This window comes from Pteropus medius, unplaced genomic scaffold, assembly GCF_902729225.1.
Source record: "Pteropus medius unplaced genomic scaffold, Ma_sr-lr_union100, whole genome shotgun sequence".
Taxonomy (NCBI): domain Eukaryota; kingdom Metazoa; phylum Chordata; class Mammalia; order Chiroptera; family Pteropodidae; genus Pteropus; species Pteropus medius.
The window spans coordinates 43,759,583-43,781,542 of record NW_024344378.1 but is presented as its reverse complement, the minus strand read 5'-3'; the positions used below and the strand labels follow the sequence as shown (position 1 = coordinate 43,781,542).

Here is a 21,960-nt window from a genome sequence, read left to right as displayed (position 1 = left end):
GCACCTCAGTCTTTCCCATCCTGTAGGCACCTCAGTCTTTCCATCCACATGTAGGTGTGTTCAGTGACTTTGAGAGATAAAAGCCTCTCTACACAGCACTTCACATGGTCTTTAACTATCCCGTCTGCAGGTGTCTTCACTTGCAATGCCTCAAGGAAATACCAGAGGCCAGAGAGGTTCTCCAACTGGCCAAGGTGACTCACTGGTCAGCAAGAGAACCGGGACAGACACGGTTTCCTAATTACTGGCTCTGTGTTCCTTCCCCTGTACTTTCCTTGCTCTGCCCAGTGAGAATCCATGCCAGGGGCTTCCTGGGGCAGGGAGATGTGGAAATTCAGGTGGCATTAATGCCATAGCCCCATCCACTCCAGAAGTGGCATGGCTCCCTTGCCTTGTAGAAAGTATGCCACTCCAGTGTGATCTGTAGGAGGCCTTGTCCACCTCCCACAGATAGAAATTGTCTGATCTGCTCATTTCCAGTTTCACACAACCCTGGGAAGGAAGTTCAAAAGCCATAGTGAGCCCAAAGGTCCAGGCCCAATGAGACCCTCTGCTGTGGTGTGTGCCAGCCCAACCACTCCTCCTGCCTCGTCGGCAGGATCCTAACCCCTCTTCCTGCCTGTCTGTGGCTCCTCAGGCTGCCCAGCCCCACCTCACAGCTGTGGGTAGTGGCCGAGAACTTATGTGTCTGTCCCCTTCTTAGCACCTAGCCACAAGGGGAGACATTTTGACCTTATGGATTCCCTACAGGAACCATCGACTCCCAGCATGCTCCTGCCTTCCCTCAGACAGCCCAGGGCCCTCACGATAGTTCTTTGCCCCCAAAGGTCTTTCCTCACAGATCCACCATCTGCTCTGCTTGCTTGGCCTGCAGATGACCTCTCCATGCCCCACTCCTTCTGTCTCCCAAGCCCATTTCCAAACTCACCTCCTCTGAAGGGCATGCCATGATCCGCCCCGCCCAACATCGGCTGCTCCCCTCCTCAGCATCCCCTCGGCTGTCGGTGTCACTATGTAGGAATTAATTTGCCCTGGTGGACGCGTCCCAGCATGAGAGTCTTTTGCGAGCACTGCAGCAACATGTGCATGGTCTGCGCCTTGAGCTAGACTGTGAGTACCAGGGGTCCAGGGGCCATGCCCTCTGGGCCCTTTGTGTCCCCCAAAAGTCTGCAGCGTGGCTTCTCGGCTGGGCTAGGTGGCTGCTCTGCTGGGCGGGAAGGCCTCTGGTGACGCCTAGCCCGGGAGTCTCAGAAGGGTTTGCGGGCTCAGATAAGGCCAGAGACTCCTCTTCCCTGAATGGCCCAGCCCTTCTCCAACACCAGCCCTTTACTTTGGCCTCATGGTGACCTGTGTGGGGCCTCTCCCTAAGGGACAGAGTGTTCCTGGGGTTCTCTAACCCGCCCTTCCTCTCATAACGTCTGCATCGGAGGCTCAGGCCCCTGAGGGACACAGCCCTAGAGATAATCGGGATTCTCACTCCGCTATTCAAGCCTCCCTGAGACTGCTGAATATCTGAAAGTCACCAGAGGAAATGTGCTGGGGAAAATAAATTTCACTTTAGAGACTCCTGAGTGAAAGGTGTGTGTGAACATCACCAAAGCAAAAAGAGTCCCTTTGGCGTGTTAAAACACTGACTGTGAGGGGCGGGTCCCACTCCCCAGTGTCTTTTTCTAGGTTCAGACACAGCTCTCAGTGCCTCCTCTATCATTTTATTTATGCTTCTGAACTTGCTGTTCTGTATCACTGAGCGTGGGCTGAGCACCTATTAAGCACCAGAGATTGTTCATACAACACTTCTGCTTATTCCTAACAAAGCGGGAGGAAAATGGGATCCCCATTCCTGATGCAGAAGCTGAGGTTCCAGGAACCGAGATACAAAAGCGAGCATGGCCAGGACCCATGCTAGGCACTTCGACCTGCCCTGACCAATCTGCACACTTGCACGGTGGGCGTTATCCACCCCATTTCCCACAGGAGGAACTTGGGGCAGCGCAGTCAAGCAAAAGGCCATGAGCACGGAGCAACCAGGGCGGCTCCAGCTAAACGCTGCAAACTCAGTGCTCCTCCCCTCATCCCAGGCTCCTCTAGCCAGGAGGACAGCAGGAGGCCTTGAGGTCATACCCAAGGTCCTTCTGGTGACCTTGGCTCCCACTAATAGGTGCTTCCTGGCTGGTGAGAGAAACCAAGCTGTTGCCCAGGATGACAACAAAGCTGTCATACTGAACTAGCTTAAACTAAAGGAGGCATCTAGTCCTTCAAGGGGAACAGACAGCCCTGGAATGTGGCTGGGCAAGAACAACAGGCTTCATTCTGGGCCTCCGTGGCTTGGGCCTAGGCCAGCCTCCAGACTCACAGTTCCCAACGTCCCAGGTACCTCCAGACAAGAGGGAAGGGAGGATCCGAAGTGCAGACAGTTTTGCTTTCACTATGAGACAGCCAGACCCTAATGCCATGAATGGCAAATACTGCAGGGTGGGAGCAAAACTGGCTAGAAATCAAAAGACCTCAGGCCTCTCTGGCTACACTGACTCCCTTTCTAACCTTGAGAAAGTCACCTCCATCTCTGTGTTTTTCCATCAGTAAACAGCAACAATGAGAACTGCCCTCTCGCCCCCACCCACAGCGGCGCAGGAGCTCCATGGCACTGGATTCCTGAAAACACTGGCTTTTCAGAAACCTGTGGTGGCAAAGGCAGAATGGTACCCAGCATCATTGCCCTGCTCGGGCCTCTGGCCACCTACCCTCTGTTATCCAGAAAGCTGCACTCTCCCACTGTGCCTCTCAGGGTGCCTATAGGTATGTCATGAGTGAACGACCATGATAACATCTGACATTTGTACAGTTCTGTACACGTTCCAAGTGTTTCCACATCCATTCTCTAATTTGATAAATGAGCAGATAGAGCAGGACTCATTTACCCCACCTGACAGATAAGAAAACTGAGGCACAGGGAGCTTGATGGCCATGGGACAATACTGCTCAAGTTGGAAGGATCCTTTAGAAATAGATTCCAGCTTTCTGATCTTACAGATGAGGAAATCGAGGCCCAAGAACCACAGGAACCCACTGCTTTAAATGCAGTGCCTCTGTCCAAACTTCTGAGCCACAGAATCCACTGTGTAGCAGGGTGCTGTCCAACAGGGATATAATGCAAGCTACATGTATAATTTAAAATTTTCTAGTATCCACAGTTCTAAAAAACAGGTGAAACTAATTTTAATAACATTTTATTTAACCCAATATGTCCAAAATATTCCCACATGTAATCAATATCTTAAAAATTATTAATGACCTATTTTATATATCTTTTTGTCATACAAAGTCTTCGAAATCCTGTATACATTTTACATTTAACAGCACATTTTAAATCGGACATAGCTGATGGCTACTCTTCTGCACAGGACCATTACGGGAGCCTTTAGTGATGGTTTCTGCTGGGAGACCACTGCAATGCACTGCTTTGGAAGTCACGCCTGAGATAACAATCCAGGTTCTGCGTGCATGGTGAGAGCTACCCACTAGTGTCAGACAGACCTGTGTCCCCATCCCAGCCCTACTGCTTCTGTCCCCAAGATCCCATCAATTCCACTTCCTGAGTCTAGCCTATCCAGCATGTAAGATGCAGATAGAAATACCTATATCTAAGCTTGCTGGAAGGACTCAACAAAATCAAGCATGTGCATATTTTGTAAATAGAATAGAACTTGGCACAGGTGAGGTGGTGCCTATTATAATGGTGGCCTGGGTCTCCTATTTCACTCACCCCACCCACCCAGAGAGGGTTTCAGAAGGCACAGGACATCAGAGAAATGAGTCAGATTGAATAATGGCTAAAGGTAAAACCCCTGTGTCAATCAAGGAAATCAGCTGCTTACAGTATGGCCGGGCAGAGGCTGGGGAAAAAATTGCTGAACCATCTCTAGGAGTGGGCATTATAGGGAGCTTTAGGGGGTGTTCTTGAAGGTTAAGCAGTGCCCTTCCTAGGGGTCCTCTTTTAAATGCAAACAAGGATGGGGGAGGTGGACAAATGGAAAGGGTACAGGGAGAAATAAGAAAACCAGGAAAAACTCCTAACATTTTGCTGTAAATGACTTTATTGGGCCAATTTCCTTCCCAAGTGGAGGGAGTTGGTCAACACTTGAGCAGCTGGGTCGTGGAGAGGTGGAGAGATGGTGACCACAAACCAGTGTGCTGGTGTTGGGGAGGGTGGTGAGGAAGGGGAGGTGGGAGTTGGGGGACCTGGAGGGTGCTGAACCCAGCTCTGCTTCTCCCCTAGCTCTTTCCCTCCTTAGATCTATTTCCCTAAACAGCAATACAAGAGAATGGGGGTTCTGAGTCAGGGGACCTGGTAGTGTTCCTGTTCCTATCACTCATGAGCTATGTGGTCATCGACAAGTCACTTCAACACTTGGGGGACTCGGTTTCCTCATTTCTAAATGGAGATGATGCTTTCCTCCAGGTGAATAAAAACAGGGGCTCTCTCAGTAATTCCACTCCCACGCATATACCCAAGAGAAAGCATATGTTCACACAGGAAAAACGTGTACACAAATATTCACAGCAGCATATTCATAACCTCCGCAAACTGAAAACACCACAAATGTCCATCAACTGACAAATGCATAAGCAAAATATGGTATATTGATACAACTGAATATCATTCAACAATAAAAATGAATGAAGTAATGATACATGTGACAGAATGAATGAACCTTAAAAATATGCTAAGTGAAAGGAACAAGATACAAAGGGCACATATTGTATGATTCCATTTATATGACATGTCCAGAAGAGACAAATCCATTTTTTTTAAAAAAAAGTATATTAGCAGATGCCACGGGGCTGGATGGGAGGAGTGGAGAGTGACTATTTAATGGGTATGGGGTTTCTTTTGGAGGTGATGAAAATGTTCTAGAAACAGATGGCGGCAGTGGTTGCCAATCTTGTGAATGCACTAGAAACCACTGAATTGTGTACTTTAAAATGGTGAATTTTACACTATGTGAATTATAATCTCAATAAAAAATAAAAGCAGAGCTTCACAGGGGTACTGTGGGGATGTGATGCCTTTCAGCATAGTACCTGGCAGTAAATGTGACAGGCACTGATGTTGGCCTCGATTAGTGTTATTACTACTTATGATTAAATAAGATCTATGATAAAAAATAGACAGGCCCCTAGTAGGCATTCAGTGTGCCCTACCCTCCAGGTCTCAGTGTCTGAGAGTCTGTAATCAAGCTTAGGATCAGATAAACAAGATCCGACATTTTCTGCCTCATGCAGAAATGGACCTCTCCCTTGGCTTCTGTTTGCAAAGGGCTGAGCTGCAGACTTCACATTTCAGTTTTCCGTGCTGCAGGGGCACAGCCATCCTCTCCTTTTACGGAAGACAGCCTGAGAGGCTGCTGGCTTGAGTTTTCTCTAACAGAGCTGGACACGCTTAGGGGACTGATAAGCTAGTCCTGCCCAGGTTAGATCCACCCAGGAAGAGAGAGGGTGTGTGAGCAAAAGCACACATGTGTGTTTTAGTTCCCATAAAGTTTAACGGATTCACAGCAAAGCAAAAGGGGCCACAGAAAGTCCTCATAAACCTTTCTCTGCATCTACTCCCTCTCCTCAGTACTGTGCAAACATTTCAGCAGCAGCAGTCAATGGGGCTGGCTCTGCTCACAATGAGAGCTGTCAACTTCATTCAGTAATACTTTGCAACAAGGGCTCTGCTTGATAAGGTAGATAGCTAATTTTAAACTAAGCCCGAATGCTGTATGTGAATGGAAATGGAAATAACTGAGAAGAAACAAACTCTTTAAAAATTATCAAAACTTTTAAAAGGTTTGACTGTACCAAGGGTTGGCGTGGAACAGGAACCGATACAAAGTTCCGATGGCAGTGTGAACTGGCATGACCGCAGAGGACGGCAACTTGGCAAAACCTTGAAAATAGGAAGATGCGCACGTTCCTTCATCCAGTGATTCCAGCCCTAGGTACACAGCCTAGAGCCTAGAGAAACTTGCATATGTACTGGAAGAGATGTGCATAATTTGTTCATAATTTGAAAAATTAGAAACCCAAATGCCCATCAAAAGAATAGACAAACTAACTATGGTATATTCGCACAATATAAGAGCATACAGCAGCTTAAATTGATAAAATAGAACTATATGGATTGACATGGAAAAATCCCAAATATAGAATGTTGAGCTAACAAAAGCAAGCTGCAGAAGGATACACAGAGTAAAGCACCATTTACAAAAGGTTAAAATCAGATAAAGTAACACGATATGTAATAAAAGTATAAAACCATGCATGGAAATGATAATCACCAAATTCAGGACAGAGGTCACCCCTGGACGGAGAAAGAAATGGGACTGAAGACGGCACAGAAGAGGTTTCGGGTGTGCCTGTAATGTAATTGTAATTGTGCCTGTTATTTCTCAAATGAGGAATGGATACCCAGATGTTTGTTATGTTAACTTCAATATTTGTATGCACCTCAACTATCTCAAAATAGAAAATTAACTCATATGTATTGATTTGTGGGGGTGGGGGGAATTAAAATATACATATTCCAAAGTAAATCATTAAAATGAACAAAGACCAGTTTTTCTTCTAGAGGAAAGCAGCAGAGGGACCAAGGACAGCTCTCTGGATCCCATTCCGGATTTTCTTAAGACTTGAAAAAGCCACTTATCTCCTCTGGAACTCCAATCCCTGTTTCTAAATGGGGAATAAAATCTCTGCTTTCTGACTGCAGCACAGAAGGCGGGCAGCAGGATGACCAGGGGAGGAGCTGCAAAGGGGAGGGAGCTGCCCTGGGACACACAGGGATAATACTTCCCATCCTGACAACCTCACTGAGGTTTTTGAAAGATTAAATGAAAGCACGCCACACACACATACACACACGTACATTTGTGTATAGTGTTAGATATTTATATAGACACACACATGCATATACATAATTGATATCTGATGACACCCATAAAGTGTGTCAAAATGCTCAGAGATATTAAACCATTAAAAAGAGAGAAAACAAAACTACATTTTGGTAACTATTTATTTGACTCTCCCTCACAAAGTTTCTAAGTATAATACACTCTTTTGTACATCCAGAGCCTGGCTCTAAGCAATTCCTAAACTAGGATTTCCCACCCAGGATCTGACCATTGGCCCCTATCTGCTCTCATGGCATTCTATGCTTTGCACTTATCATAAGACAGAAAATAATTATTACGCTTCATGAGAACAGGGACTATTTCTACCAGGTTTTCAGTTGTTCCCCCAACCTAGCACAGTACTCCGCATATAATAAAGAACTCAAACATTTTCTGAAGAAACCATTAAGTTCTCATGATTGAATTTGATTGTAAAGTCTCTCAAATCAATAAGCAGGTGCCAGCAGTCCAGCCACGACTGCTTCCTGGATGTGGAGGTGTATGGCTGCCTCTTTATCCCGTATCTCCCCCGGGGCCTCCTCAGGCATGCTCAGAGCTGACTGGAGTGCCTGCTTCTATAAGGCAGGAATCCCTGACTGCGGACACACATGGAGACAGTACTAGTTACGCCAAATCAGTCTTTTTAGGAGAAAGCTGCCCATGTCTTCTCCAGAAACCAGCAGGAGTGTGGGAGGACAGCACAGCATGGCCAGATGTGAAAGTCCCTCACACCCACCCACTTTCCCAGTTTTTTCCCTCACGACAGTCCCAAATTATCAAACCAAATGAAGTGTTGGGGCCTCTCTTGGGGGAGAACTCCTAGGAACTCCTATCCAAGGTAGAGGGGGCAGGGATTATGAAATGAGTTTCAGTGAGAAGTGAGACTCTCATGGACGTTTGTATAACATCAGATCAAAAGGTAGATGAAACATTTTTCAAAATTAGAAATTTCTAATGCTCATCTTTCTCTGAGGAAATAGACCTTGGGTAGCCCTTTAACTACTAAGCATACTCTCCCCTGCCCTCCTTGGTCAAGCACACTGAAGACTCCTGGGTTCTGGCCTTTGAGACCACTCACATCTGCAACTGCGGATTAGGATTACTTAGGGCCGGGGATCCCACCCAGAGAAAATCCACCGGCGTTTGCACACCATCTTACAAGGCTGGAGAAAAGAAAGTTTATTCTTTCTTTAGAGGCCAAGTCCTGACCTCGCTGACCTCATCTTCCTTTCCTAAATAAACAGAAGACTATGCAATGCTTCACCCTCCTGCAGGCTCCTAATGGCTAAACTGAGTGGAAGAAGCTGTCGAGAAGAGAGGCATGTTAAAAGTTACTTGGAGGTCGAAGGACCCAGTCTCTAGCTGCAGAATTGTGTCTGGGATTCTGATGAATGGAATCTTTCACAAGCAAACATGTGCCTCTTTTTCCTCCTATAACCATCAGAAGAGTGAAAGGAAACTATGTTTTGTGCTTAGTTCAGTCTAATGCCAGAACACCCTTTTCACAGGACCCCATTAATCAATGTTACGCAGACACAGTCTGGAAAATGGAGCTCCACACTGGGAAGCCAGATATTTGGCCTGTTTCAACCCAGAATATATTTATAAAGTTGAATTACTGACATATCTCACAGGCAATGGGGAGCAAAATGATACCCTTTTCATGATCACTTTTGTATCCTAAGCAATCCCTGAAAACGTTCCCTGACATCATCTCCATCTTCCCTCCTTCTACCCCCAGGCCAGTGGGGAATAAGATGGATGAAGGTTAGTAGGAGACACCAGGGCTGTCTCTGGAGCCCCAGAGGCTGCCTAGGGCTGAAGGGCTGAATCATCATAATGGCTGCCTACACTGACAGGTTTTTTCGGAGGGCTGTCCTCACTGGGTGCCATCATGTCTTAGGTAAGGCACAGCTCCCACAGGAAGATCAGGGTTTGGAGTCCTGCACCTCCAGCCAACCTTTCCCATGATAAGTGGTAGGTAGAAAGTGCCGGTCTCTAATAAGTCTGAGTCCCAAGAGAGCAGATGCAGTCTCCGAGCATCTGCACAGGTAGCGGTGGGGAAAGCTGACTAAGCCATTGAACAAGTGCCTGCTATGTGCTCAGGAAGCCCAGGAAGCTTCCTGGGGACTAACCCACAGACGGCAATGCCACACAGCCCATCATGCAGGCCAAGGTGATTGATGCCCTGGCAAGAATCTACACCTCCACCTTCCTATAGAAAACAACATAAGAAGTCCTTTGTATAAGGAAGCCATCTTATTTTTAAGAATCTCCTTGACCAATGTTATCTGGTGAAAGCTTTGGCCTCAAGATCCTACTCCAGCCTGGTTCGAGGCCAGATGAGGGCGGAGAAGGAATATCAGAATCCCGGTCGCAGAGGAGGAAGGGATTTGAGAATCAATTGATTCAGAAGTCTCACATTCAGATGCCTACAGGAGCTTGGTGGATAGAATGAGAGTCAGGCCACCATGGGGAGTGGAGAGTTCTGGAGCCACACTGGACACTGCATGCCTGATAAAACAGGTCCCACTGAGTGTAGTCTGAACCTCTACCCAAACTCAGCTCTGGAAGCCACACAGGTGGCGGTAAGTGAAGATGCTGTCAGCTTACAAGGTCTACCCACTCCGGTGGTTTGCTCTCTTGAGCTACAGAGGGTACCACATGCAGGGAAAGGGCAGTGAACTCAATCAAGGCCTTAAATTTCCACTGTTAAATGGGAAGAACATCAGTGATACACAACACCACTGAAGAAAACTCATGAAATGCACATGTTGGCATACACAGCTCCCTGAGCTCACTGGCTAGGAGGAAGCTCCAGAGCCTCCATGAGTACCATAGTTTGATTACTCCAGAGTCACTGTCACTTATAGCCATGAGGAACCATAGCAGATTCCCAGGTCTATCTCCTAAATACCCAGCTCCAGTCCTCACTCAGAGCAAGATCCAGGATCCAAGCAGCATCCTCGGGGCCTCTGCCTCGGCACCTTCTCCTCAGCAGACTTCCGAGAGGAGGCTGGTCAAGTTCCCAGTGGAGAGAGGCGGAGACCTGGGTAACATCCAGGCTTGGCCTCAAACTCACCAGGTGACCTTGATGAGGTCACCCTCATCAGGCCTGTTTTCTATTGTGCCAGAGAAAGGAGTTGTCTTAGTCGTGTATAGGCAGGGAACTGAACATCTTGTAGTTTGCAGGACAGAAAATCCAAGCCTGTTACCCCCTTCTCTCACCTGCAGGTAGCAGCCCCCTGTTTGAACTCCAAAGTGAGTTAGTCCATCTAGTCCATCTCAGCTTTCCTCAGTAATAATGTCACCCCTTTAGAGTGTGGGTGGGTCAGGAGGCTGTGCCAGGCCTGGCATTGATAAAATAGTCTTTTCCCTACTACAGCTTAGGCTGTTTCTTAAAAGCATGGTTGCGAAGCTGGCATTCAAGAGAAACACACCTTTAAGACCTGCCAGCAGACAGTATTTTATGTTAGACAGATGTCAAAGGCAGCAACACATCCGGGTAGGGAGATGCATGCATGCCGCAAGTACAAACATGCCTTAGCATACATGTCAAAGCCTCCATTCAACTCAAAAGACCAGTCTCTTATTTGAGCTCCCTGGGCTGGCTGGAAATTACGGCTTTAAGAGAGCGGTCACGCAGAGGAATAAAAAATTCCATTTAGACATGCTGCTCCAGTCCTGAGGCCTATGAGCAAAGTTTCCGGTGGCCTCCGCGCCCCTCCCCGTTCCGGGAAGTTGGGCCGGTCACCCGTCGTCGGATTAAGGAGCAGCCGCAAAAGCTGGGACAGCCAGGGTGACAGCTTCCCCCAGGCACCTGACGCCCTCCGCCAGGAACTCCAAATATGGGATGCCTGGCCTCCAGCCAGCACCCTCGCCTGCTGCGCGCTCACCTCCCCAGCATCTCAGTGATCATTCCTCCGCCCACGGCACTCAGACCATTCGGAACAGGCCCTGCGGTCCGGCCCCCCGGTCCCCACACGGCCACCTCCCCCCATGGCCCGGGGGCCCATCTGACATCCACAGCCCGTTTCAAGGACACTGCAGCAAGCAGCCCAGTCTCAGGGGTTTCCCCCTCCCCTGGACGGACACACACACACAGAAATAATCCGGGGAGAATTAAAGGGCGAAGCCTTTCCCCAACGCCCTGCGGTCCAACTAATGCTGGCCTGGGGAAGGCCGGGCGGAGGAGGATGGAGGCGGCGGCGGCGGCGGCGAGCGGATGCCGGAATGCAATGCCGCGGCCAGAGCGCGGGGCGGTGGCGCGGGAGGGGCTCACCTTTTTGACTTGGTCATCCTTCAGCTCGGTGAAGTAATAGGCCAGGAGCTGCGCGGCGATCATGCTGGCGATCGGGGGCGCAGGGCGGCAGGCGTGGGGCCGGCGTCAGTCCTCCGCAGCCTGGGCAAGCAGTGGTCCTCCGGCTGCTGCTCGGCGGCTCCGCCTCCTCCTCCCGCGGCTCCTCCCCCACGGCCCGGGGCGCGGCGGCAGCTCGCGCGCTCCCCTCTCCGCGCTCCCGTCCCCGGGAGGGTGACAGCCGCCAGCCGGCCAACCTCCTCCGCGCCCATTGGCTGCCGTTCGCCTCTGCAGCGCCCGGCGGTGGCGTCGGGGCCAGGGCGGGGTGGTGCGGTGGCCGCTCCCTCCCGCGCCGGAAAAGGGGCGGGCGACGCTGCGAAATCCCCCACGGGCCGGCATCTCCCTGCACGTCCCCCACGTAGGGAGCCGGCGCGGGGGCGGGAGGCTCCCTCCCGCGCGCACCGTCACGCGTGGCGGCGCCGTGCCCAGGCGCGGCGCGGCGCGGCGGGAAAGTGCGGGGCGTGGGGAAGGCGCTGCTGGGACGAGCGCCCCAAGAGGACTTGCTGTTAGCCGGGCAGCCCATGGTGGGGGTAGCGGTTTCCTTCCTCGAAATGAAGCCTCGCCCCGGGAGTTCCGTGTTTGGGGAGACGCCGTGAGGGGGCTGTCAGAAGTGGGCGTGGAAAGCGAGCTGGGCCTGTGCGGGCGGAAGCGGGAGTGCAGAGGCTTCGCCGTCCTCTCACCCGCTCCCCGCGCCAGCCGTCCCTCGTGGGCCCAAAGGCCAATTGCGGAGCCCCACCTGGGTCCTCACGCGCAGCGCATCACCCGGGCCCGCCCCGTCCCACCCCACCGGTGCTGCGGTGCCTCCCGCCAGCCCGGCCTAATCGCCGGCCGGCGGAATGGTATTGCTAAACCGAGAACAACGCCCCAACCGCTCCCCCACCCCCACCCCGGGCCAGTCACAGGTTCTTGCAGCTATCCTCAGAGGGCAAATGCCTGCTGGGCGAAATTGGGCCGCAGGCCCCGGCCTGTCCCCATCCTCCGGGCCTCCACTTCTTGGGTACCCAGGCTCGCTAGGGTAAGGGGGACAATTTAGGCGCCCCTCCCAAGTGCCACCTTTTTGAATTCCCCGGAGGAGGTTAGCCCAGCTAGGAGGGATCCCTGGAAAGACGGTCAGCTTCAAATGGGGGAGGGGAGGTACAGAATCCGAAGTGTTCATGCTGCTAATTAGGACTGAGAGCAGTCGTCAGGATTCTTAGATTAAGTGCTTCTGCATGCCGGACACCCCCATGAACTTTGCTGCCTTACAAGATGACATGTAGTGAGCTTAAAATACAAAGAAGTGGTTACTATCCTGATTCAACAGGTAAATTTGAGTCTTGGGGAGGCCATACATCTTATGGAACTTCATACAACCAAGAAGTTGTACATCCAGAATTAGACCTTGGGACTGTTTTCAAAGCCACTATGTGGTGCCCTGAGATGGATGGAGTCTACCCACCACCACACACCTCTACCCCAGCCTTGGATTCTGAGGGCCCCTGGCCAGGCCTAGGAAAAATACAGTGGAGTCAGGGGGAGATATCTTAGGTTCAGGACAGCCCTTAGGAACCTCAGGGGCCTGCCTGCTGCCTTCACCAAGAGGACCTTAGATCTGGCTGGTGAGGCCAGATCCCTCAACAGAGTGCAGCACTCAACCTCTGACTTGGTGGCTGTGGCAACCTGAGTCACTTCTCTGAGCCTGCATCTTCATCCATAGGATAGAGATACTAATGCTCACCCACCCTTCTTGGTTGTAGATACCACAAATAAAATTCTTGCTTGTAATATACACTTAATGAATGGTAAGTATTGTAAGATTGGGGAGCTGAAGAGGTTTAAACTTCAGGACTTCTCACTTGCATTCTTCCTATTCTAGGCATTGAGAGGGCCTAGCAATTGTATATTTGTAATTCATATTACTTTCCAAAGAAGCTCCCCAAAATTATTTAAGCTTCAAGTCCCCCAAAACCTGATCTACCCCCTTAACAATATCGTAAACCAGAAACAGGTTTTCTGGCAGAAACATGCTGATCCTCCCAATTGCCAGGCTACCCTGAGATGTTCTGTTTGCAGGCAGGGAGGCTGCCAATGCTTTCTCTTCTCTGGCTTTTCAGAAACTGCTTCTCAGTGCTGCCAGTCCCCAAGGCCTAACAGTATTTCCTGAAAAATATCTCTTGGCCTAACTCACGGCCTCTCCTCAACCCCCAGTGCTCATCACCCAATGCCAGAAATACTACAAGTGTCTTCTAGCTGCCCTCCCTGGTTCCTGGCTTCTCGCCATCCAAGTCATTCTGAGGTCCAGGTCACATTATTCCTGCTAAAAAGCAGCCTAATCACATCATAACCCTGCCCCAAATCCCTCTATCGCCCCCTCCTTCCTAATGGACCCAATTTAAACATCTCTGCCTGGTGTCTGAGGCTTTCTGTAATCTGACTCGACCCATCCCCACTTATCTCTTCCTCTGCCCTTAGCCACAGCAAGGCCACTTCCCACTGTCCTCAGCCCCCACCATGTTCATTCCATTTGAGCCCCTGCTCATATTTCCTTGCTTGCCCTAACTTTTGCAGTCACCTCCACCTGACCAAGTGTCTGTCTCACCTAAGGCCCAGGTCACCCACCCTCCCCATAAAGCCTTCCCTGAAATAACTACTCACCCCAGTCTCCCAGGCCTCAGCACCTCCACAGGGCAAACTCAGACTGTACTCAGAGTCCATCTAGATTTAAACCAAGACCCTTCTTTATACATGAGGAACCTGAGATGCAGCCAGTGTGCCATCTTGCCCAGTGTCAGATTGTGGTCGAATTTGGAGCTGGGACTCAAACCCGGTTCTGATGCCGCCAAGCCAGTACTTTGTCCATTCTTCCCACCACCTCACTGCAGCCTGGGCCTCAGATAAGTAACACTGAGTCATGACAAACTGCCTGATATTGTTGACTGTCTTCTTGGGGGCTGGCCTTATCTGCCCCAATCAGGCAGCTTCTTGAGGCCAGAGCCCATGCTGCACTGGGCTCAAAACTGGGCCTGTGTCTCTTCTATCTTGCCAGTTATCACCGCATGCATTTCTTTATTATTCTGCTTCTTTTTGCTGTCACGTAGCTCTTAGACCCCAACTAAGCCCCCTTGCTGATTACTCTCTCTGGGCTCTCATAAAGAGCAGCAAAAACCTTGGCCACAAGAAGTCTACTTCTGTAGGTCTCCTTCTTTTACACTCCATATGGCCCTCCCCTCTCCCTAAAGTCCCCTGGGTTTCTCTGTTCATTTACTGTGCTTCCTCTTGCATGAATTGGAGTGGAGGGGGTGGGGGTCAGACAGTGCCAGGCTGCCACTCCACAAAACACACATGCCGATAAGAAAACACAGCCTGCAGCTAAATCAGAATGTAAACATTCACATCTGACCTGCGGCACTAGGAATGTTACTCCAGAAATTCTCTCCAGTGGATCAGAGCTACACCCCAGCACCTGGAAACACACTTGTAAGAGCAATGTTTGCCTAATATTGACAGTTTACGGAGCAGTTTCTCATTTATTGCCTCATTTCTCCTGATAACAGCCTGGTAAGGTTAGAAGGACAAATATCATTATCCCCGTTTAATCAGTCATTGAGGGTTATGGAGGTTAAAGAGCTTATTTAAAGTCTCAATGATAAAGAGAAAGCAAAAAAAGAAAAATTAAGGCCAGCGCCCAAACCATGACAGCATCTTGGAATCCTGACACGTTGGGGGAGACCTGTCATGCACAGCACATTCTGAAAAGAAGCACCTGGAAGGGAGGCTGACCCAGCGTTTGTATTACTTAGATTTGTGCTTTTCAGCCTGGCTGCACAAAAGAATCATCTGGAGAGCTTTTACAAACACTGATACCCAGGCCAGCTCCAGGGATGATGACCGAACTGATCTGGGGGTGCAGTCTAAACATCACCTTTTAACAGATCCCCAGATGAGTTGCAGGTGCTGCCAGGAATGCGAATGACTGCTTTAGAGCCTAACTTTCCAGGAGGAAATTTCTGAGATGAATCAACTCCTACTATTTTTAGCAGTCTCTCTTGCACAATCCTGAAGGCACTTCTCCGGGGTCTTAATAGCTCTGCAGATCCAGAGTACTCTGGGATGAAAGTTCATTGTGACTTTCTCATCAACTTTTCAGACAGTTCTACTTCCCGTGTGAGAAAGCTGGTGAGGAGACACAGGTGCCCAGTCCCTGTTGTTGCTGGGTTTGTAAAATCACATTCTCAGCCTGTCTCCTTTTCTCTTTCATTTGCCCAAAGTTCTGCCCTCTGACAATATCATAACAGAGGTTATTAATTGGCAACTACCAGGTTAAAATGTGTCCTACAACATATCTTATTTGACCCACCTAATGTTTTATAAATATGAGCTTGAAAATTAAGAGCTTTCACTTTAAAATCCAAGTTTCTGGCATCTAAGGTCTAGCCCCACAGGGCCCCGTGTTATATCTGCAACAACCAGCTAGAACCGAGGGCCTACTGCCCCCTTCAGACAGGGCAGGGGTGCTGCAGCTTGCCGCAGGCCCCACCCAGCCCACCCACTTCACTGATACACACTACTGACTGGCCCTTGTAGGCTTTTAGGTTTTCAACTGATAACTGGAAATTACAGGCAGAAGGCCTTAGTTATTAAGGCTGGAATTAAAATGAGGTGAGACAGGTGTGTAGGTGTGCAAGATTTAAATCTTGCATCCAGATTTTGTACCCTAAGCACTTCTTTTGCTTCACCCAAGTCTCAACCTCTTCAGGTATCATTAAGGCCTCTGTCTGCCTTCCCCTTGCTCAGCCCCGACCTGTTTACCAGCTAAGAAGGCCCTGACCTCCACAGACACCTTTCCCAGCTTCTGTTGTAAGAAGTCTTCTGCTCCCCTTTGGGGATGACAGTCCCTCAGGGGAACCAAGGAAAGCCGTCTGGCCCCATTACTTCCTGGACATCTCATCTTCATTCTATTGCCTCTGAACCCAAAGAGTTTCGTACACATAAAGAATATGGGCTAGAGGAAGAAGGGTTAACCAGACTGCTGAGGCCTGCCTAGCTTCAGCCCTGCTTCTTATCTCAGGCTGACTCCTTCCTCAAAGGAAGCCCATATCTTGTTGAAACAGAGCAATCTCAAATCACCATGCTGGTTACACTGAGTTTCCTGGGATGGTTCACCCAGTGCCCACACACAACCGCCATCGTGATGCCAACGAAAGGTCCTCACTCCTGCCCCCTAGAATTAATACCCAAAGACAGAGGGAAATGGTCATGCCAACACCTAGGCAGGCTTCTCGGCTATGGGGTTTCACAGGTCAGCAAATTAAACGTACAAACAAGCAAGAACTAGGTACTGACTTTTATTTTGCTAAGAATGGATACTTTTTAAAGTTATAATTTCCACCTTCTACCGCCACAGGTCCCTAAAGGAAAAGATGTTTTAACCCAGAGAAGTAAAAATAAGGGGTGCTTTTTAAACTAAATACATCTGGCTTTATAATAATAATAGCTAGTGCTTAGGTAGAACTTACTACAGACTAGGTTATAAATTCTTTACTTATATTAGTAACTTGTTTGACCCTCAGAATAACTCAATGAGGTAGTTATATCTCTATTTTATAGATGGGACTACTGAGTCCCAGGGAGGTTAAGTGACTTCACCAAGGTCACATGGCTACTGAGTAGAAGAATTAGGCTCCAGACAGACCTGCCCCTCTAACAAGATGAAATAGTCACATACTATCTTTATTTCTCTTATTCAAGCCAGGCCCAGTGATATCTCAGTCACAGATGCATTCAAGGACCTGCATTATGGAGCCTGGGGGTACCAAGTTGTACTTGGTTAGATTTGTAAAACGTGGCACATGGACCCTGGCTCTGCAGAGCCCTCCTACAAAGAGCATTCTCAAACCAAGCGTGAGGCAGATCTGAATGACCACGTATGGAAGCAGCTGCCCCTCCCAGTAGGGGCATCTGTCTTGGTAGATTCCGCTAATCTGGCTGAGTGTACCTTCCTCTTTCACTGTCCTCTGAGGGTCCAGGGTACCCTACCCAAAGAATCACTCTTATCAAATGCTCCAGCTACTACTTCTCTCCCAAGCTCCAGACTCATATTTCTAACTCCCTGGGAACATCTATTCCTAAATATCCCATAGGCACCTGCAATTCAATAGGTCTTCCATCATGGTCATTTTCTTTATCTTAAATTTCTTTCTTCTCAATTCTCCACCTTGTCATTTAGTCACTCAACAAATATTTGTGAAGCACCAAATCTCTCCCGTACTTCCTCGTCACTAGAAACGTGCTGGTGAGCAAAACAGAGTCCTTGCCCACATTCTGATGGGCAGAGGCAGACAGTAAACAAATCACAAATTAAGTATACAGTAGATCAGGTGCTAGGAGGAAGGGAAAAAAAAGCAGAATGTGGCCATCTCAGCTACAACCTACAATTTCCATTTCCCCTTTGCCCAAATGAATACTCCAATTTTTAGCTGAATTCAGACTCCCCCTCCCTCAAATAAAGACTACATTTTTAGCCTCCCCTATAACTAGATGTGGCCATGTGATAAGGTTCTGGCTAAAGAGACAAGAGTGAGTGTCTTAGAGTAGCTTCCAGGAATCTTCCTTTAGACACAGCAATGGTCTCTTTGTCAGCCCTCCTTCCTCCTTCCTGCTGGCTGAAATACATACAGACTTGCTGGAGATCCAGAAACTGTCTGGGATTGTAAGATAACCTTGGAAATGGCAGCCACACAAACAAAGCAACTAAATAAAAGAGAAGGAACTTGTGTCCCTGTCACCAAGGTACCCCATAGCAGTCCCTCACTGACTATCCTCCAGATTTCTAGAACTTGAGAGAAAAATAAAATTTCAATGTGTTAACCTAAGTGCTATCTGAGGGTCTTCTGTTACTGTAAGCCAAATCTGATCCTAATACCCAGGTTGAACATGTAGAAGGTAGGAGTATTATTTTAGGTAGAATGGATAGGGAAGGCCTCTCTTACGATGTGACATTTGAGCAGAAACCCAAATAAAAGTGAGGGAACACGCCAGTGTCTGGGAAAAGGGCGTTCCAGACAGAACCATCTCCCTGTCACCCAAGCTGGAAACCTGGACATCATCCTTGATTGAGCTCTTTCTCCTCCTGAGTACCCACATCTAATCTATCACCAAACCCCATCAATTTTACCTATACATATATCTCAGGAACAAACAATATAAAGAAACAAATCAAACCTAGGCACTCTTTTGAATCCATCCTCTCCTCCCTATTCATTCCACTAGAACAGGCTTGTAGTAGGTTGAATGGTGCCTCTCCAAGAGCTACAACCTGTGAATGTGACTTTATTAGGAAAGGGTTTTTGTGTGTGATTAAGGTAAAGATCTCAAGATAAAATGATCCTGGATTCCCAGTGAGCCCAAAATCCAATGATGACTGTCTTGATCAAAGGTAGAAGAGAAGACAGAGGGAGAAAAAGGAGAATGCCATGTGACGAGGGAGGCAGAGATTAGAGAGAGCTCTGCAGCCACAAACCAAGGAATGCCTGGAGCCACCAGAGGTGGAAGAGGCAAGAAAGAGCCTGTGGAGGGATCAGGAGGGACTTTGGACTTCTGGCCCACAGAACTGTGAGATGATAAATTTCTGAAATTTTGAACCATCAAGTTTGCGGTCATTTGCTATTGCAGCCCTAGGAGACTGATACAAAGCCCTTAGCAATATCAACTCTCTTGTAGCCCCAGGCTATGGAGCCTGTCTGTTTTAATCACAATAATATGCAATTTATTTATAACTCTCAATACATACTACAGTACTAATATGTACATTATAAAACATACCTAAAACATAGACGTGAAAACGGATGAGATACTTGAGAGTGTAAAATGATACAGCTACTTTGGAACTATTTGGCTGTTTCTAATTAAGTTTAATAAACAAACACCTACCCCATGACCCAGCAATTCTACTCCTGGATATTTACCCAAGAGAAGTTAAAGCCTATGTCCATAGAAAGAGTTCTACACAAATGTTCATGACACTTTGTTAGTAATAGCCAAAACTAGAAACAACCCAAATGTCCATGAGCAGATGAGCTCATAAACACATTGTAGTATATTCACACATACTTTATACTTCTCGGCTAAGGAATGCGTTTTGAGGGGTAACAGTTTCATTGAGATATCACTTACATACCACATAATTCGCTCATTTAAAATGTACAATTCGATTATTTTAATACAATTCCAAGGTGGTGAGATCATCATCACAATCAATTTTAGAACATTTTCTTCATTCCCAAAAGAAACCCTGGTCCACATTAGCTGTCATTTCCCAAACCCCCATGCTCACCAGCCCTAGGCAACTACAAATCTACTTTCCGTCTCTACAGATTTGCCCATTCTGGACATTTTATATAAATAGAATCATGCAGCATGTGATCTTTGGTGACTGGCTTCTTTCATTTAGCATAATGTGTTTAAGGTTCATTCATGTCATACTACTTCATTCTCTTTTATTTCTGAATCATATTCCATTGCGTGGATATACCACGGTTTCTTTATTCATTCATCAGTTGATGGACATTTGATTGTTTGCACTTTAGAGTTCTCTTCGTGTTATATTAGTTTACTAGGGCTGCCATAACAAAATACCACAGACTGGGTGGCTTAAACAACAGAAAGTTTTCTCACAGTTCTAGAGGCTGGAAGTCCAAGATCAAGGAGTCAGCAGGTTTGGTTCTGTCTAGGGCCTTCCTCCTTAGCGTGCAGATGCTTGTCTTCCTCACATGGTCTGCTTTCTGTGTGTACACCTTCCTGATGTCTCTTTGTATGTCCAAATTTCCTCTTCTTAGAAAGGTACCCATCAAACTGAATTAGGGCCCATCCTAAAGACCTATTTAACTTAACTTAATTTTAACTTAATTACCTCTTTAAAGACATAATCTCTCTATGTGATTACATTCTGAGGTACTAGGGGTTAAGACCTCAGCATATGAACTGGTGGTTGGGGAGGACACAGTTCAGTCCCTAACAGGTTAAAGTCAGATAACATGACACATAAAACTACTTCAACCAGAAATTTATAAAAGTAATGCTAAAAAATGGCCCAGTAAACAAAGGAGGGGGCCACTATTAGCCTCCTCGTCATTGTGTAAGACCCTGGGTACAAGGCTGACCAAGCAAGGTTACCAGTGTTGACTGGTCTTTAAAAACTTGGTACCTGTTGAACTCATAATACTTTCTTCCCCCTCTGAGGTGGATCCGCTTGCATACACACCCACTCTGGAGATCTCTCTATATTTATCCCCATTGCCCCCTGTCTAGTTTCCCGGATGCCCAAGGCTCATGCTCCTTGTCACTGCCAGACAGAAACAATTTAACCACGTGACTCCTCAGCCTAGAAGATCTTTTGGGCCCACAGATAGAGTTCCTTACCCAGACATCCAATGCCAGCCCCTCCTAACTAACTTCGTCAGCCTCCCCTCCTGTCTTGCCTACCAGCCCCACACCAGCCAGACTCTCCAGGCTTCTTTCCATCTTTCAAGGCTCTTTTGTACTTGCTGCTCTCTCTCTGCTTGTAAAGTCCTTCCCGGCCTTGTAAATTCCTTCTTCTGCTTCAAGACCCTCTGCAAATCTCACTACCTCTATCCAACCTTCCTTATTACCACAAGACAGGATTAATCTCTCCCTCATCTGGCTCTTGAGGCACATGTCACCCTATGTTGTAACTTTTCTTTCTTGGTATGTTGAGTTTCACTTCTCAGCCATAAGTCCTCAGAAGCCAAAGGCTCTGTCTAATTCATTCTTGAAAGAACAAGAGTATAACTGCTCAGTCAGTGCAATGAGCAGCAGAGTAGAGATGGCTATGAATCCAGACACAGGCTCGGGCCTCACCTGGAACCAGGTAAGGGACCCAGGTACAGGAGAAATCACAACCTACTGTACTTTTTCCAGCAAGTTGGCTCTACAAGGCTCTACCTCACCACTTTCTCATGAAGTGACCCCCCTCAGATCCACACTATTGTAATTTTAAAGGCATGGTAAGGTGCCAGCTTGGGGAATGGGGGAGAGGGTGAGAGGCCATCACAAATAGCAAAGAAAATGCTCTAAATTTGGGACCATATGGATTATGTCAATAGGAAGCATCTGAAACTCGTCCATGTTCAAGTGCAGAGGGATGGATGCCAAGTTCCTGGCATGCCTGATTCGGCACATTGGAAAAAACGGGGAAAGACTATCCCATTCCCTCTCCCAGAGTCTCTTCCATAGTCAGTATGCCATGCAGCTCCAAAGCAGGAGGACCCTGTATTTAGCTCTGATACTTAGCATTTTGCTTCCAAGAAAGTGCTAAGAAGGAAGCCTCATAACCAAGGCCTTCTCAGAAAGCACCCGCCTTGTGGGGTGGGCAGGGCCCAATAGTGAGCAGTTTACAGTTAGCACTCTTCCTCACCCCGGGAAGGCACTGTGGGCTGCTTGGCTCACTAAAACCATGGTCAGAAGTCCCACAGGGTATTGCCACACCATATCTCTCTTTTACAGAAAATGTTACAAAGATAAATAGAATATTTAGGTTTCTTACCTTAGCTTTAGTAAGCGGGGGCTGGATTGGCCTTTCGCATGCTTCCTCCTCAAATATAGGATAAGATAACATGTTACAAAGGTATATTAGAACTTGCATTCACAACATATTGATGCTTATAACTCATC

General features: G+C 48.0%; 1 protein-coding gene and 1 long non-coding RNA gene across 3 annotated transcripts in view; both read right to left on the bottom strand.

Annotated features, from left to right (window-relative positions):
• HK1 (hexokinase 1) overlaps nucleotides 1–21,852 on the bottom strand; it is a 66,842-nt gene extending 44,990 nt beyond the window's left edge. The window contains exon 1 of one of the 2 annotated variants that reach the window (XM_039871987.1): nucleotides 21,833–21,852. Coding sequence is in view for 1 of the 2 variants with exons in the window: in XM_039871988.1 (XP_039727922.1) it covers nucleotides 11,218–11,280 (63 nt within the window). In the remaining variant the exon portion in view is untranslated. Of the gene's footprint in view, nucleotides 1–11,217; nucleotides 11,395–21,832 lie in introns of those variants that run through there. The other variant, XM_039871988.1, reaches the window with a different exon arrangement.
• On the bottom strand, nucleotides 5,806–11,033 carry LOC120609472 (uncharacterized). Its single transcript, XR_005654782.1, has 2 exons — nucleotides 6,324–11,033; nucleotides 5,806–6,021 (listed from the first exon to the last, which is right to left on the bottom strand). It is a non-coding gene; the product is annotated as an uncharacterized LOC120609472 (long non-coding RNA).
• Nucleotides 21,853–21,960: the final 108 nt, after the last annotated feature.